Source organism: Oncorhynchus nerka, linkage group LG20 (assembly GCF_034236695.1).
Source record: "Oncorhynchus nerka isolate Pitt River linkage group LG20, Oner_Uvic_2.0, whole genome shotgun sequence".
Taxonomy (NCBI): Eukaryota; Metazoa; Chordata; class Actinopteri; order Salmoniformes; family Salmonidae; genus Oncorhynchus; species Oncorhynchus nerka.
This window is the reverse complement of record NC_088415.1, coordinates 10528375-10544234: the sequence shown is the minus strand read 5'-3', so window position 1 is coordinate 10544234 and position 15860 is coordinate 10528375. Positions and strand designations below refer to the sequence as shown.

The 15860-nt window shown below is 49.1% G+C and overlaps 1 protein-coding gene across 1 annotated transcript; it reads left to right on the top strand.

The window, feature by feature from the left end:
- Positions 1–661: 661 nt before the first annotated feature.
- On the top strand, positions 662–12789 carry LOC115101944 (protein FAM110A-like). The gene is given in 3 exon segments (XM_065005206.1): positions 662–813; positions 8096–8412; positions 8415–12789. Coding segments are annotated over 3 exon segments (1551 nt in total). The 5' UTR covers positions 662–670; the 3' UTR covers positions 9506–12789.
- Positions 12790–15860: the final 3071 nt, after the last annotated feature.

The following is a 15860-nucleotide window of genomic DNA, read 5'->3' as shown; positions in this document are numbered from 1 at the left end:
TCCTTTACCCATCCTTTTCTATGATGTAATGTCACTTCCTGTCCAGCAGACCAGAGGTGTGTTTCAACTGGAATGAACGTGTATGCCCATACACCCCATACACGGCAGGGTAGCCTAGTGGTTAGAGCGTTTGACTAGTAACCGAAAGGTTGCAAGTTTGAATCCCTGAGCTGACAAGGTACAAATCTGTCGTTCTGCCCTTGAACAGGCAGTTAACCCACTGTTCCTAGGCCGTCATTGAAAATAATAATTTGTTCTTAACTGACTTGCCTAGTTAAATAAAGGTAAAATAAATAAATAAATAAAAAATAGGTCAGAGTTCATATTGTTTGTTCATGGGGTTTGTTAGGGACAAAGAAGGTGATTTTATGCTGGATAAAAGGAATGCCTGCACTAAATGACAGTTTGACTGACAGTGTACTAAAATCCTACCCTGGAACAGTGGCACCATTCCCTTGGTCATCTGTCACAGGTCGAGGAAAATGTGTCCAACCTTTTAAAAGGAAGCGGGGAACAGAGTGTCAGAAAGTAGAAGGGATGTCATGTGGCTGAGAGCAAAAGTCCTTACGTCCTGCATGGCTCTTCCTGATTCATGACGTAGGGCGGAGTGAGAGCAGGAGGAGGAGTGAGCCAGCCTTTTAAAGGCTTGTCTTCAGACAGCACTCAGCACATGTTCACAAGACGCAGACTCATGATCTACATTCTCATAGCCAGCTTTTCACTTAGACGAGAGGAATCTTCAGTGTCCCAGGGAGTGTTCTGTTCTAGGTCTCTTGAGACTCCACTGGAGATTCCGTTGGTGAACACTCACAAGTAAGGAAACTAGGACTGTCTGAAGGAGCAGATCAAACAGCCAGAGTTTAGACGTGGTTTGTGTCTGTGTGCTTCTATGGTAGGAGTCTTTGGTCTCTGTTAGTTGAGGTAACCAAACTTTGACTCAAGGGAAATAACTTTTTTGTACTCCAGACATGTAAGTGACATTTATATTACCAGAAGCACATTCCATTTGAAACTAACCTAGATACATTTGTTGTAAGTTTGCTGAACAAATGTTATTAAAAAAACAACGCCTGTGGAGACTTCTATCCATGAAGACACAGAGACCATCCATTCTGTCTGTGTCTTCTCGTCTCTGGCTCCCTGTGGCCTCATTGTTGCTGGAATGTTCCTAAAAATACTGGCCTTGATTATAACATATGGCAACTCTGCTCGAAGACAATCGTCTCTCGCCTTAGTCGGGTGAAAGTATGTATGGCAGTGGAAGAATTGAAGTGTAAACACTTAGCAACCATGCATTTCAGAATGAGAATGTTGAAAACGGATCATGCTGTTGATAATGATGTAGTTCGGACAGTTGTAATACCGAACTGGGATAATGTAGCTTTAAGTCAGATCCACAGGTTGGCTGGGGGTCTCTGTTGCCAGTCTGTGTATAGACTAGTGTGTACAGTGCATTAGGAAAGTACTCAGACCCCTTGACTTTTTTACACATGTTGCTACGTTACAGCCTTAACTCATTATGATCAAGCAAAAACAGATTCAGACATTTCTGCACAAGTTGATTTTTTTGTTTTTTAAAATACCGTAAGCATTCAGACCTTTTACTCAGTACTTTGTTGAAGCTCCTTTGGCAGAGATTACAGCCTGGAGTCTTCTTGGGTATGACGCTACAGGCTTGGCACACCTGTATTTGGGGAGTTTCTCCCATTCTTCTCTACAGATCCTCTCAAGCTCTGTAAGGTTTTTTCTAAAAACCTGTTTTGGCTTTGTCATTGTGGGATATTGTGTGTAGATTGATGTGTAAAAATAGTAATGTAATCAACTGTAACGTAACAAAATGTGGAAAAAGTCAAGGGGTCTGAATATTTTTGAATGCACCTTAGAGGTTGTAATATCCTCAGGCCGTCAGTTACAACAAACAAACTGCCCCACTCTCTCCTGCACACGTTGGACTTTGAGAGGCTCTCTGCCTGCCTATGGCGAAACAACCTGGGATTCCAGGGGTTAATCATTGGATGATGACTGAGATCTGTGTGTCTGGGGGAAAGTGGGTTCTCTGGCAAAGCCAAAAGGAGGCACCAGCTGGTGACTCAGCCTGGCCACTCTCTCCTCCAGAATCACATCTCTGTGATTACTGGCTGACTGACTGGCTGACTGACCGGGCTGACTGACTGGGTGACTGACTGGCTGACTGACTGGCTGACTGACTGTCTGGCTGACTATGGATATGTTTGTGATTGCGCCCGTGCCTGCATATCTTTGTAATGCATTCATTGCTCTGTGCTCCCTTTCTCTCTCCTCTTAGGCTGAGTTTTACTACCACAGTAAAGGCCTGTGGAATTGTCTATACTGTGTTACCTAAGATTAGCAGGGCTGGGGACTGAGCCCTAGGTTTAGGAAATTCAGAGGAACATGAATGGTTGTGAACAGTATGATGATAGATTGAGTTGGAGCACTATAGAGGTTTTAGGGTAATTTAGGAATATGTGGAACACTGTCTAATCGTCAGTCGTTTGCAGGTGAAGCAGAGTTGAGGGCAAAGGTTACGTCACAAAGCCTGTGTCAACATCGTGACTGATGAGGGCTTTTGAACTATTCTCTTTTAATTTTTTTGTTCTCGTGGGCTAATGTGGACAAATGGCAGATCTCAGTGTCTCTATGTTTAGCTCTACAAGGGATTTAGCTCCACCAGGGATTTAAGTCCACCAGGGATTTAAGTCCACCAGGGATTTAGCTCCACCAGGGATTTAAGTCCACCAGGGATTTAGCTCCACCAGGTATTTAGCTCCACCAGGGATTTAGCTCAACCAGAGATTAGCTCCACCGGGGATTTAGCTCCACCAGGGATTTAGCTCCACCAGGGATTAGCTCCACCAGGGATTAGGTCCACCAGGGTTTAGCTCCACCAGGGATTAGGTCCACCAGGGATTAGCTCCACCAGAGATTAGCTCCACCAGGGATTAGGTCCACCAGGGATTAGCTCCACCAGGGATTTAGCTCCACCATGGATTTAGCTCCACCAGGGATTAGGTCCACCATGGATTTAGCTCCACCAGGGATTAGCTCCACCAGGGATTAGGTCCACCAGGGTTTAGCTCCACCAGAGATTAGGTCCACCAGGGATTAGGTCCACCAGGGATTAGCTCCACCAGGGATTAGGTCCACCATGGATTTAGCTCCACCAGGGATTAGCTCCACCAGGGATTAGCTCCACCAGGGATTAGGTCCACCAGGGATTTAGCTCCACCAGGGATTAGGTCCACCAGGGTTTAGCTCCACCAGGGATTAGCTCCACCAGGGATTAGGTCCACCAGGGATTTAGCTCCACCAGGGATTAGCTCCACCAGGGATTAGCTCCACCAGGGATTTAGCTCCACCAGGGACTAGGTCCACAGGGGGTTTAGCTCCACCAGTCCCTCCTCCCCTATTACCCCCCCCCTCTCCATACCACTTTTCACCCTGCATTTACATAACAATGGCTAACTCTGTACCTTAACACCTTCACACAAAACAACAGTTTTGAATGATGCAGAGCTTGTTGATCCTGTTCACCCCAAGTCTTTAGTGTCACTGTCCTGATAGAAACACAATAAAACTAGAGATGTATCAACGTGAGACTCTGGCGGGCCATTGGTGTGGGGGTTAAGATGACCATGTGTGTACCTATCTACCTCTGAATGCCACTAGCCATTGCTTCAGGAGGAGATGGGTGGGTCGTTGTTGGTCTGTGTTGGTGGGTTGTGTTTCAACACCTTCCTTCTTATAGTGCACAGTATTTGGTATTCATGGCCGTATTGCTGGCTGGGACCACAGATAACAAAGCGAGTGGATTTGAGGATAACACCATCAGTTAGGCTGGGTTTGAATGGGCAGGAGGCAACGGCACCGTCTAGGGAGAAAAGATTAACCCTCTGTTTTATCACCAGGAACAGGAGAGGTTTACCCTAATTACCACCTGAACAATGAGACTCATTTGTTGGTGTGATTACACCCAGTATGCTAACCATACAAGAATGCTAATCACACAATAGCATGAGTGTGCTAGTTAACTGGGCAGTTGATTAGGTCAGGAGTGAGAAAAGGAGATGGGGGGGGGGGGGGACAAGAATCTGGGTTGAGTGTGTTCTGGAATGATCACTGTCTGTGTGAGATTGGTCTTGCCTTTGACCGGAAGCTGCCATGTTGGAGTGTTTGACAGTGTCCTGTCCTTGTGTGTATGTCTCTGGGCCTGTAGGGCTGCATCATGGCTCCACAGTCGCTCTGGATGTGAATGATGACTGGGTCAGGTAAAGCCCAGACACTAGAGAGCCTGCCTGCCTGCCTGCTAGCCTGCCACTTCACCCAATCAACACTCTGCCTGAGCAACTGGGCCAGCTATTAAAAGATCTGCCTCTTCGGGACAGCAGTGTGTGAGGAGAGACTGAGCTACACGAGACAATTCAACCTTGTTTTATGTGCCTATATCATGATTATAGTCATGTCCTTTCTGTGTGGGGACTGACATCTACATTTCGACATAACTTGTCCTCTCCTGTTCTCTCCTGTCCTCTCCTGTCCTCTCCCCATTCTTCAACATAACTTGTCCTCTTCTGTCCTCTCTCCATGCTTCAACTTAACTTGTCCTCTTCTGTCCTCCTGCTTCAACATAACTTGTGTCCTCTCCTCTGTCCTCTCTCCATGCTTCAACATAACTTGTCCTCTCCTGTCCTCTCCCCATTCTTCAACATAACTTGTCCTCTTCTGTCCTCTCTCCATGCTTCAACATAACTTGTCCTCTTCTGTCCTCTCCTGTCCTCTCTCCATGCTTCAACATAACTTGTCCTCTCCTGTCCTCTCTCCATGCTTCAACATAACTTGTCCTCTCCTGTCCTCTTCTGTCCTCTCTCCATGCTTCAACATAACTTGTCCTCTTCTGTCCTCTTCTGTCCTCTCTCCATGCTTCAACATAACTTGTCCTCTCCTGTCCTCTCCCCATGCTTCAACATAACTTGTCCTCTTCTGTCCTCTCCCCATTCTTCAACATAACTTGTCCTCTCCTGTCCTCTCTCCATGCTTCAACATAACTTGTCCTCTTCTGTCCTCTTCTGTCCTCTCTCCATGCTTCAACATAACTTGTCCTCTTCTGTTCTCTCCTGTCCTCTCCTGTCCTCTCTCCATGCTTCAACATAACTTGTCCTCTTCTGTCCTCTCCTGTCCTCTTCTGTCCTCTCTCCATGCTTCAACATAACTTGTCCTCTTCTGTCCTCTTCTGTCCTCTCTCCATGCTTCAACATAACTTGTCCTCTTCTGTCCTCTTCTGTCCTCTCTCCATGCTTCAACATAACTTGTCCTCTTCTGTCCTCTTCTGTCCTCTCTCCATGCTTCAACTTAACTTGTCCTCTTCTGTCCTCTTCTGTCCTCTCTCCATGCTTCAACATAACTTGTCCTCTCCTGTCCTCTCTCCATGCTTCAACATAACTTGTCCTCTCCTGTCCTCTCTCCATGCTTCAACATAACTTGTCCTCTTCTCTCTCCATGCTTCAACATAACTTGTCCTCCTGTCCTCTCTCCATGCTTCAACATAACTTGTCCTCTCCTGTCCTCTCTCCATGCTTCAACATAACTTGTCCTCTTCTGTCCTCTCTCCATGCTTCAACATAACTTGTCCTCTCCTGTCCTCTCCCCATTCTTCAACATAACTTGTCCTCTCCTGTCCTCTCCCCATTCTTCAACATAACTTGTCCTCTCCTGTCCTCTCTCCATGCTTCAACATAACTTGTCCTCTTCTGTCCTCTCCTGTCCTCTCCCCATTCTTCAACATAACTTGTCCTCTCCTGTCCTCTCTCCATGCTTCAACATAACTTGTCCTCTCCTGTCCTCTCTCCATGCTTCAACATAACTTGTCCTCTTCTGTCCTCTCCTGTCCTCTTCTGTCCTCTCTCCATGCTTCAACATAACTTGTCCTCTTCTGTTCTCTCCTGTCCTCTTCTGTCCTCTCTCCATGCTTCAACATAACTTGTCCTCTTCTGTCCTCTCCTGTCCTCTTCTGTCCTCTCTCCATGCTTCAACATAACTTGTCCTCTTCTGTTCTCTCCTGTCCTCTCCTGTCCTCTCTCCATTCTTCAACATAACTTGTCCTCTCCTGTTCTCTCCTGTCCTCTCCTGTCCTCTCTCCTCTCTCCATGCTTCAACATAACTTGTCCTCTCCTGTTCTCTCCTGTCCTCTCCTGTCCTCTCTCCATGCTTCAACATCGTTGCTGATCTTTTCTTACTGGTTATTTGCTGACTGTCTGCGTACAGTAACCATTCAACTCCAATATTTGTATATCCATCCCTTCTCCTGATTGGTAGAATCAGGGTCATGTGATATTTCACATGATTATTTTAATACAGGATGTACCTAGATTAGCGAAGGATTTTACTACTGGGACTCTAATGTATATTTGGGTGGAGAGTTCTTCTTTAGTATGTCACATACAGAGGAGCAGTGTGAGGTGAATTACAGTAGTCTGAGCTGCCTGGTACCAGCCGGCCCCTGCTTTCTCTCTCTGATGCTACTTGGGCTCTGGGAGACAGCGAGGCTTGAAAAAGATTCATCAAAAAATTGACGGATGAATATGGTCATGTTGATGATGATAATGACGATGACGAAGGGGAAAGAGATGAACCCGGTAGAACTTAGTGTGATGTAATCCGGGAGTTTGATGGTGTAATTGTAATGAAAAAAAGATGTGTGAAGACAAAAAAAACGGAATTGCTTTTCAATTCCTCTGAAACTGAGGATGAAGAAACGAGGAGAACTAAGTGGTGGATGAGAGCTGTAATCTGCTGTGAGACCAGAACAGCAATGGAGCAATTCTCTTTTTTCTCCAGTCATGCATTAGGAGTATTAAAAAAGGGCTCATCGTTACCAGGAAGAGGTGGTGGTGTGCCAGAGTGTTTGTTGTACTGGGATTTAGAGGATCAGGGTTGGTGTTGTGGAGGGAATATAAATCATCTTCATATCATCTGACAGGTTGGACCTGCCCTTATTTCATCACAAAGACTTTCTCTCACTGTCTGTCTTGTGGTGTTGAACAAAGAGCAGAACAAGTGGAGTAATTGAGGAAGTTTAAATGTTTTCATAAGATCCTGCGGTGTTTGATGCAACTGAATGTAAAATATTTCAGCTGTTTTTCCCACTTTCTCTCCTTTAAAAAAATAATTTTTCTTCCTATCAAGTAATTTAATTTGAATGAAAATCTGTGTGTGTCTGTGTCAGTCTGTGTTTTGTTGTCAGTGGGGGAGGGGTGCAATTGGTCAAGCCTTTGACTACAGCCAATAGCAGTGCAGCTCCCACCCTCCACCCCTCTTCCCTGCCCTGCTGAGATTCCATGTCTGGCCTGTGATTGGCTGCTGTGGGACCCTGTCACCCAGAGGCTGTGAGCGTGTTTAGGGGAGGAGTCAGATGGCATATTAAAGCCGGGCTGTCTGCTCTCCTTTCCTTTAGAGTGCTCCTGTGTGCTTGTGTTAATGTGGAGCAGTAACACAACAGGAAGTCCTATCGGTCTGACACAGTCTTCCTCGCTCTGTCTCTCCTCTCCAGGAGCCCTGCTGGAGCATCACTCCGGGGACCCTGGGAATCTGTGGAGCTTCCAGTTGATCCGCTGCGTTTGAGGATAGTGGGAGGACCGGACAGACGGAGCAGGATCAGGAGATTTAGTCGCTCAGACAGTCTGACAGTTTTCTGCTGTGTGATTTAGTTAAAGGGACCAACCAGCACCCCAGGATATGCCCCCGGTTGGGTCACTGAGCCGGACTGATGTGGTGTGCGAGCCATGGTGACTCTGTCCCACAAGAAGCCTTTCAGTGAGGAAGACTGCGAAGAGGACAGACAATAGACCAGAGGAACGACGTGAAGAGAGCAGGACGAACAGCAGCAGACGAGCCAGTAAGATAGTTAAAGGCCTTGGGTGGGAGGGAGAATAGGAGATGGGGGGTAAAAAGTGGAATAGAAGATTCCTATTTTCTCTCGTTTAGGACATTTGAGAGCACAACAAGGACGTTGAACATTACCCCCCTACCCCCCCCCCCCCGTCTCACCCTCTTTTCCTAATGCTCTGTTCCTCCTTCACAGCTCCAGAATGCCTGTAGAGACCCTCCGGCCCTCAGACGGGCGTCTGGCGGGGGTCCCCTTCACCTCAGCCATGCCTTTCCGTATCCTCAACAAGGGACCCGACTACTTCCGGCGGCCCGCGGAGCCTGGAGCCCGTAAGCTGAGCGCGGTGGAGCGTCTGGAGGCGGACAAGGCCAAGTATGTGAAGAGCCAGCAGGTGGTGCTCACCAGGCAGGAGCCTGTCAAACCACCCATCATCCGCAAGCCTCTGCTGTCCCCGGGCATGATGCTGCAGTGTCGGATCAACGCCCCCCCGGCCCGCAAGGCTCCCCGGCGCCTGACGACTCAGAGAACGGAGGAGGGACAGGAGGGATAGGGTGGCGGAGGGGACCACCTCTTAACCTGGAGATCCTCAACAACCTCATCAACAATGTGTGTGATGGACCCCTTCTCTGCTCCCCATCTTCCGTCCCCACCTCGCCCTACACCTCCTCTCCTTCATCTGGGGGGAACAGCATGGAGAATGGTCTCTCAGCTGACCGGGAGAGGAGCAATCGAGTCCTGAGCAACCTTAAACCTGTTAATAACTGCAACACCTCCTCCTCCACCACCTCCTCTTCTTCCACCTCCTCTCCCCTCAACAACAACAACAACAGCCAGACCTGCCCTGCCGAGCCCAGCCACCGGCCGCCCCCTGTCCCAGCACGGGGTATCAGGGTGGGGGTGCCAGCGCCCTACAGCTCTCCTAACTCCGTGACGGTGCGCAGAGTGGATGTGAGGCCCCAGGCTGAGCCGAGGAAGCCCCAGAGGACCCAGTTTCAGCCTCAGCTCAAGCCCAGACAAACTTCCCAGCCCCAGGTGGCTCAGCTCCAGGCCCCATCACCACCACCCTCACAGCAGGCCAAGCCCCAGCCTCTCACCCCCACCCAGGCTTTGTCCTCTCCCCCAACCTGCCTGCCTCCCAGCCCCATGCTGATCCGGGCCGGCATGATGCCCCCAGCCTCCCCTGCTTTCACCCGCCTGTCCTCAGCCAGCTCCAGGGGGTCTCGGCCCGGCTCGGCCCGTAAACACCCCTCCCTACACCGCTCCAAGTCTGACCTGAGCGACCGGTACTCACGAGCCACAGCCGACCTGGAGCGCTTCTTCAACTACTGTGGGCTGCACCCAGAGGAGGTAGAGGGCATGGGGGGAGTGGAGCGCTTCGCCAGGGCCAGCTCAGACATTGTGTCTGTGTCCAAGCTGCGCAGCGCCAGCACCCCCAGCTCTGAGTGTGAGCAGGCGCGGGAACAAGGGGAAGTGGAGGGCGAGGAGGGTCCTGCCCATCCCGGGGAGCGTGTCCCCTACGGAATCTCAATCATCGAGAGGAATGCTCGTGTCATCAAGTGGCTGTACGGGATCCGGCAGGCGCGGGACGCTGTGTCAAACGTTTAGAGGAAAGAGACAGGGGGGAGGCTCTGGAATGATACCCAGGCCTAGAGGAAAGAGACACGAGGGGGAGGCTCTGGAATGATACCCAGGCCTAGAGGAAAGAGACAGGAGGGGGAGGCTCTGGAATGATACCCAGGCCTAGAGGAAACAGACAGGAGGGGGAGGCTCTGGAATGATACCCAGGCCAAAAGGAAAGAGACAGGAGGGGGAGGCTCTGGAATGATACCCAGGCCTAGAGGAAAGAGACAGGAGGGGGAGGCTCTGGAATGATACCCAGGCCTAGAGGAAAGAGACAGGAGGGGGAGGCTCTGGAATGATACCCAGGACTAACAGAGGTTGTTTTTTATTTATTGATAAATCCCACAGACCATTGAGGGGTACATATTTTCCAGGAGGACATTGTCATTCTGTATTGTGTTGCCTTATGGCATGTATAGTATCATTTCTTACAAGAGATGAAGGACCAGAAATCACACTCCTCTCTAAACAAATTTTCAAAGCAATAATGTCAGTGGTAGAAATGACTGAATGCTGAGGATGATGGTGATGTTGACCAGATGCTGTGGTTCCTGCTGTCACTGTCTGTCTGAAATACAGGTACTTCGGAGGCTGTGTTTAGAGTCCAGGGCCCCGTTCTGTCTACACAGGGGTCCAGGCCCCGTTCTCTCTGCACAGGGGTCCAGGGCCCTGTTCTGTCTGCACAGGGGTCCGAGCCCTGTTCTGTCTACACAGGGGTCCAGGGCCCTGTTCTGTCTACACAGGGGTCCAGGGCCCTGTTCTGTCTACACAGGGGTCCAGGCCCCGTTCTCTCTGCACAGGGGTCCAGGGCCCTGTTCTGTCTGCACAGGGGTCCAGGCCCTGTTCTGTCTGCACAGGGGTCCAGGCCCTGTTCTGTCTGCACAGGGGTCCAGGCCCCGTTCTCTCTGCACAGGGGTCGAGGCCCTGTTCTGTCTGCACAGGGGTCCAGGCCCTGTTCTGTCTGCACAGGGGTCCAGGCCCCGTTCTCTCTGCACAGGGGTCGAGGGCCCTGTTCTGAATTTACAGAATCTAATGATGCAAGAAAAGGCTCTGGGTGTTTCACAGCTCTCACACATTCAGGTGTGTGTGTGTGTGTGTGTGTGTGTGTGTGAGGGGGGGACTTCATTGATACTGTGAAACATGAAAGCTTCTGTAAAAGAACCTGTTTTTCTTTCTTGTAACCTTGTCTGTAAAACTGTTAATTAATACCGTTGCTGTCAAGCACACAAGTGAAAGTTAATATGTGTCCTCATCTCAACACCTATACTCACGACTCACCGTTGAAACAGACGTGTTCAGATCAGTGATAGAGTATCGTCTATAGCTGTGTACTGTGTCGGCGTTTTCTGCACCGCAATTGAACACGGTCCCTAATCAAACATGGCTGCATTGGTTCAGTTAGTTTATTCAGTGAACAAGGTATATGTCTGGGCACGGATGATAAAGTCTTGTGATGAGTGGAGGGTTGAGGTAAGTGTAGGTTGGATGAGTAGGTTGCTGTCTCGGGTTGGAGGAGAGACACGCGGCTCAATGGAAGAGGGATCAGGACGGTCTAGTGAGACAGGTCGATACAGGAAAGAGTGTGAGACGGATTGATACAGGAAAGAGTGTGAGACGGATCGATACAGGAAAGAGTGTGAGACAGGTCGATACAGGAAAGAGTGTGAGACGGATTGATACAGGAAAGAGTGTGAGACAGGTCGATACAGGAAAGAGTGTGAGACGGATTGATACAGGAAAGAGTGTGAGACGGATTGATACAGGAAAGAGTGTGAGACAGGTCGATACAGGAAAGAGTGTGAGACGGATTGATACAGGAAAGAGTGTGAGACAGGTTGATACAGGAAAGAGTGTGAGACAGATTGATACAGGAAAGAGTGTGAGACAGGTTGATACAGGAAAGAGTGTGAGACAGGTTGATACAGGAAAGAGTGTGAGACAGGTCGATACAGGAAAGAGTGTGAGACAGGTTGATACAGGAAAGAGTGTGAGACAGATTGATACAGGAAAGAGTGTGAGACAGGTTGATACAGGAAAGAGTGTGCAACAGGTTGATACAGGAAAGAGTGTGAGACAGGTTGATACAGGAAAGAGTGTGCAACAGGTTGATACAGGAAAGAGTGTGAGACGGATTGATACAGGAAAGAGTGTGAGACAGATTGATACAGGAAAGCGTGTGAGACAGGTCGATACAGGAAAGAGTGTGAGACAGATTGATACAGGAAAGAGTGTGAGACAGGTTGATACAGGAAAGAGTGTGAGACAGATTGATACAGGAAAGAGTGTGAGACAGATTGATACAGGAAAGAGTGTGAGACAGGTCGATACAGGAAAGAGTGTGAGACAGATTGATACAGGAAAGAGTGTGAGACAGGGTTGATACAGGAAAGAGTGTGAGACGGATTGATACAGGAAAGAGTGTGAGACGGATTGATACAGGAAAGAGTGTGAGACAGGGTTGATACAGGAAAGAGTGTGAGACAGGGTTGATACAGGAAAGAGTGTGAGACGGATTGATACAGGAAAGAGTGTGAGACGGATTGATACAGGAAAGAGTGTGAGACAGGTCGATACAGGAAAGAGTGTGAGACAGGTTGATACAGGAAAGAGTGTGAGACAGGTTGATACAGGAAAGAGTGTGAGACAGGTTGATACAGGAAAGAGTGTGAGACAGATTGATACAGGAAAAGTGGATTATCTCAAAAGGAAACCGTGTACACGACATAGTCTACTGAAATGGACCAATATTTATTTTTACAATGTCATTTGAAGTTACCAACTATTGTAATATTCAACAACCAGTGTATAGCGTTAAAAATGTGTACAAAAGTACAATCTGATCGTATCTATGTGACCATGCACATACACACACACACACACACACACACCTAGGCACCAGCCACACAACATGAGTGTGAATGTTGTGTGTAACTGAATGCTGAAGTACGTGTGATGATAGTGTAATATGCACTCTGCTCTGTGGGAAAGAAAAGGAGGGAAGACTATTTATTTGACTTCCTGTTCCTCTCAGGGGAGACAGACGGATGGGCTCAGCCATGGTCTGGTCTGGTGTTATGATGATGTGGGTCTGGGCCTGAGCTCCATGGTCTGGTCTGGTGTTATGATGATGTGGGTCTGGGCCTGAGCTCCATGGTCTGTTGAGTTCAACACTGTCTGGCTGCCCAAAGAAAAGTCAAGCTATCCTTATGCTGCAACATGGTGTCTTTCTTAACATGTCAATAAAAAATAATGTTTTTTTTTTTAAAGTATTTCCCTGGTCAGTACTTGATGTGATATTACACACCAGAGAAAGATGTCCTTCTCTTTTCTTCCTAAGGTGGTTGTCCCCACTTGCCCTCCATACTGAGGGAGAATGGAATGGGTAGTGGGTACAGGAGGGGGCTGTTACCCAGGCTCCGAATCCTCATTCTACAGTGTCCCTGCCTGCCAAACCATGTTCCATGGCACGTCATTTTAACACCCCCTACTTACCCAAGGATGTGTTCTGATTTAAGGTGCAGGTTTGAGTTGTTTTGGGGAGGGTTATAGTTTTGATGGTATTGGTGCAGCAACCCGGCCAAACCCTACCCCGGATTACGCTGGGCCAATTCCCAATCACAGCCTTTTGTGATAAAGCCTGTAATCGAACCAGGGTCTGTAGTGACACCTCTTGCACTGAAACAGATCAACCATTTTGGTGTGCAAATATTCAGGTGCGTGTTCCACTGTAACTTTTCTTCACAATAGACAAACTGAGGCTCATTCAGAACAACCCAGGGTATGACACCATGTTATCTTGTTCACTGTACATAAAATAAAGTTTTATGATATGGAAATGTGAACATTTTGGACTCTCAGGTGTAATGCACCATAACGTTGGATGTCACCCACCAATAAACCCAACGGAAGAAGAAGAGGCAGGGACGACCCATGGTAGCAAAGCTATAGCTAGTACACAGAGTGTGTCCCCCCCCCCCAGCCAGTGTCTGGTAATGATGACCCATGGTAGCAAAGCTATAGCTAGTACACAGAGTGCCCCCAGCCAGTGTCTGGTAATGATGACCCATGGTAGCAAAGCTATAGCTAGTACACAGAGTGCCCCCCCCCCAGCCAGCCAGTGTCTGGTAATGACGACCCATGGTAGCAAAGCTATAGCTAGTACACAGAGTTTCCCCCCAGCCAGTGTCTGGTAATGACGACCCATGGTAGCAAAGCTATAGCTAGTACACAGAGTGTCCCCCCCCAGCCAGTGTCTGGTAATGACGACCCATGGTAGCAGAGCTATAGCTAGTACACAGAGTGTCCCCCCCCAGCCAGTGTCTGGTAATGAAGACCAATGGTAGCAAAGCTATAGCTAGTACACATTGTCCCCCCCAGCCAGTGTCTGGTAATGACGACCCATGGTAGCAAAGCTATAGCTAGTACACACAGTGTCCCCCCCAGCCAGTGTCTGGTAATGACGACCCATGGTAGCAAAGCTATAGCTAGTACACAGAGTGTCCCCCCCAGCCAGTGTCTGGTAATGAAGACCAATGGTAGCAAAGCTATAGCTAGTACACATTGTCCCCCCCCCAGCCAGTGTCTGGTAATGACGACCCATGGTAGCAAAGCTATAGCTAGTACACAGAGTGTCCCCCCCCAGCCAGTGTCTGGTAAGGAAGACCAATGGTAGCAAAGCTATAGCTAGTACACAGAGTGTGTCCCCCCCCCAGCCAGTGTCTGGTAATGACGACCCATGGTAGCAAAGCTATAGCTAGTACACAGTGTGTCCCCCAGCCAGTGTCTGGTAATGAAGACCATGGTAGCAAAGCTATAGCTAGTACACATTGTCCCCCCCAGCCAGTGTCTGGTAATGACGACCCATGGTAGCAAAGCTATAGCTAGTACACAGAGTGTCCCCCCCAGCCAGTGTCTGGTAATGAAGACCAATGGTAGCAAAGCTATAGCTAGTACACAGAGTGTCGTCCCCCCCAGCCAGCGTCTGGTAATGACGACCCATGGTAGCAAAGCTATAGCTAGTACACAGTGTGTCCCCCCAGCCAGTGTCTGGTAATGACGACCCATGGTAGCAAAGCTATAGCTAGTACACAGAGTGTCCCCCCCCAGCCAGTGTCTGGTAATGACGACCCATGGTAGCAAAGCTATAGCTAGTACACAGATGTGCACCTCCCCCCCCAGCCAGTGTCTGGTAATGACGACCCATGGTAGCAAAGCTATAGCTAATACACAGATGTGTCCCCCCCCCCAGCCAGTGTCTGGTAATGACGACCCATGGTAGCAAAGCTATAGCTAGTACACAGATGTGTCCCCCCCAGCCAGTGTCTGGTAATGACGACCCATGGTAGCAAAGCTATAGCTAGTACACAGAGTGTCCCCCCCCAGCCAGTGTCTGGTAATGACGACCCATGGTAGCAAAGCTATAGCTAGTACACAGTGTGTCCCCCCCAGCCAGTGTCTGGTAATGATGACCCATGGTAGCAAAGCTATAGCTAGTACACAGAGTGTCCCCCCCAGCCAGTGTCTGGTAATGACGACCCATGGTAGTAGAGCTATAGCTAGTACACAGAGTGTCCCCCCCTCCCCCAGCCAGTGTCTGGTAATGAAGACCAATGGTAGCAAAGCTATAGCTAGTACACAGAGTGTGTCCCCCCCAGCCAGTGTCTGGTAATGAAGACCAATGGTAGCAAAGCTATAGCTAGTACACAGAGTGCACCTCCCCCCCCCAGCCAGTGTCTGGTAATGAAGACCAATGGTAGCAAAGCTATAGCTAGTACACAGAGTGTGTCCCCCCCAGCCAGTGTCTGGTAATGACGACCCATGGTAGCAGAGCTATAGCTAGTACACAGAGTGCCCCCAGCCAGTGTCTGGTAATGACGACCCATGGTAGCAGAGCTATAGCTAGTACACAGATGTGTGTCCCCCCCAGCCAGTGTCTGGTAATGACGACCCATGGTAGCAGAGCTATAGCTAGTACACAGAGTGTCCCCCAGCCAGTGTCTGGTAATGACGACCCATGGTAGCAGAGCTATAGCTAGTACACAGAGTGTCCCCCCCCAGCCAGTGTCTGGTAATGACGACCCATGGTAGCAGAGCTATAGCTAGTACACAGAGTGTGTCCCCCCCAGCCAGTGTCTGGTAATGACGACCCATGGTAGCAGAGCTATAGCTAGTACACAGAGTGTCCCCCCCAGCCAGTGTCTGGTAATGACGACCCATGGTAGCAGAGCTATAGCTAGTACACAGAGTGTCCCCCCCAGCCAGTGTCTGGTAATGACGACCCATGGTAGCAGAGCTATAGCTAGTACACAGAGTGTCCCCCCCAGCCAGTGTCTGGTAATGA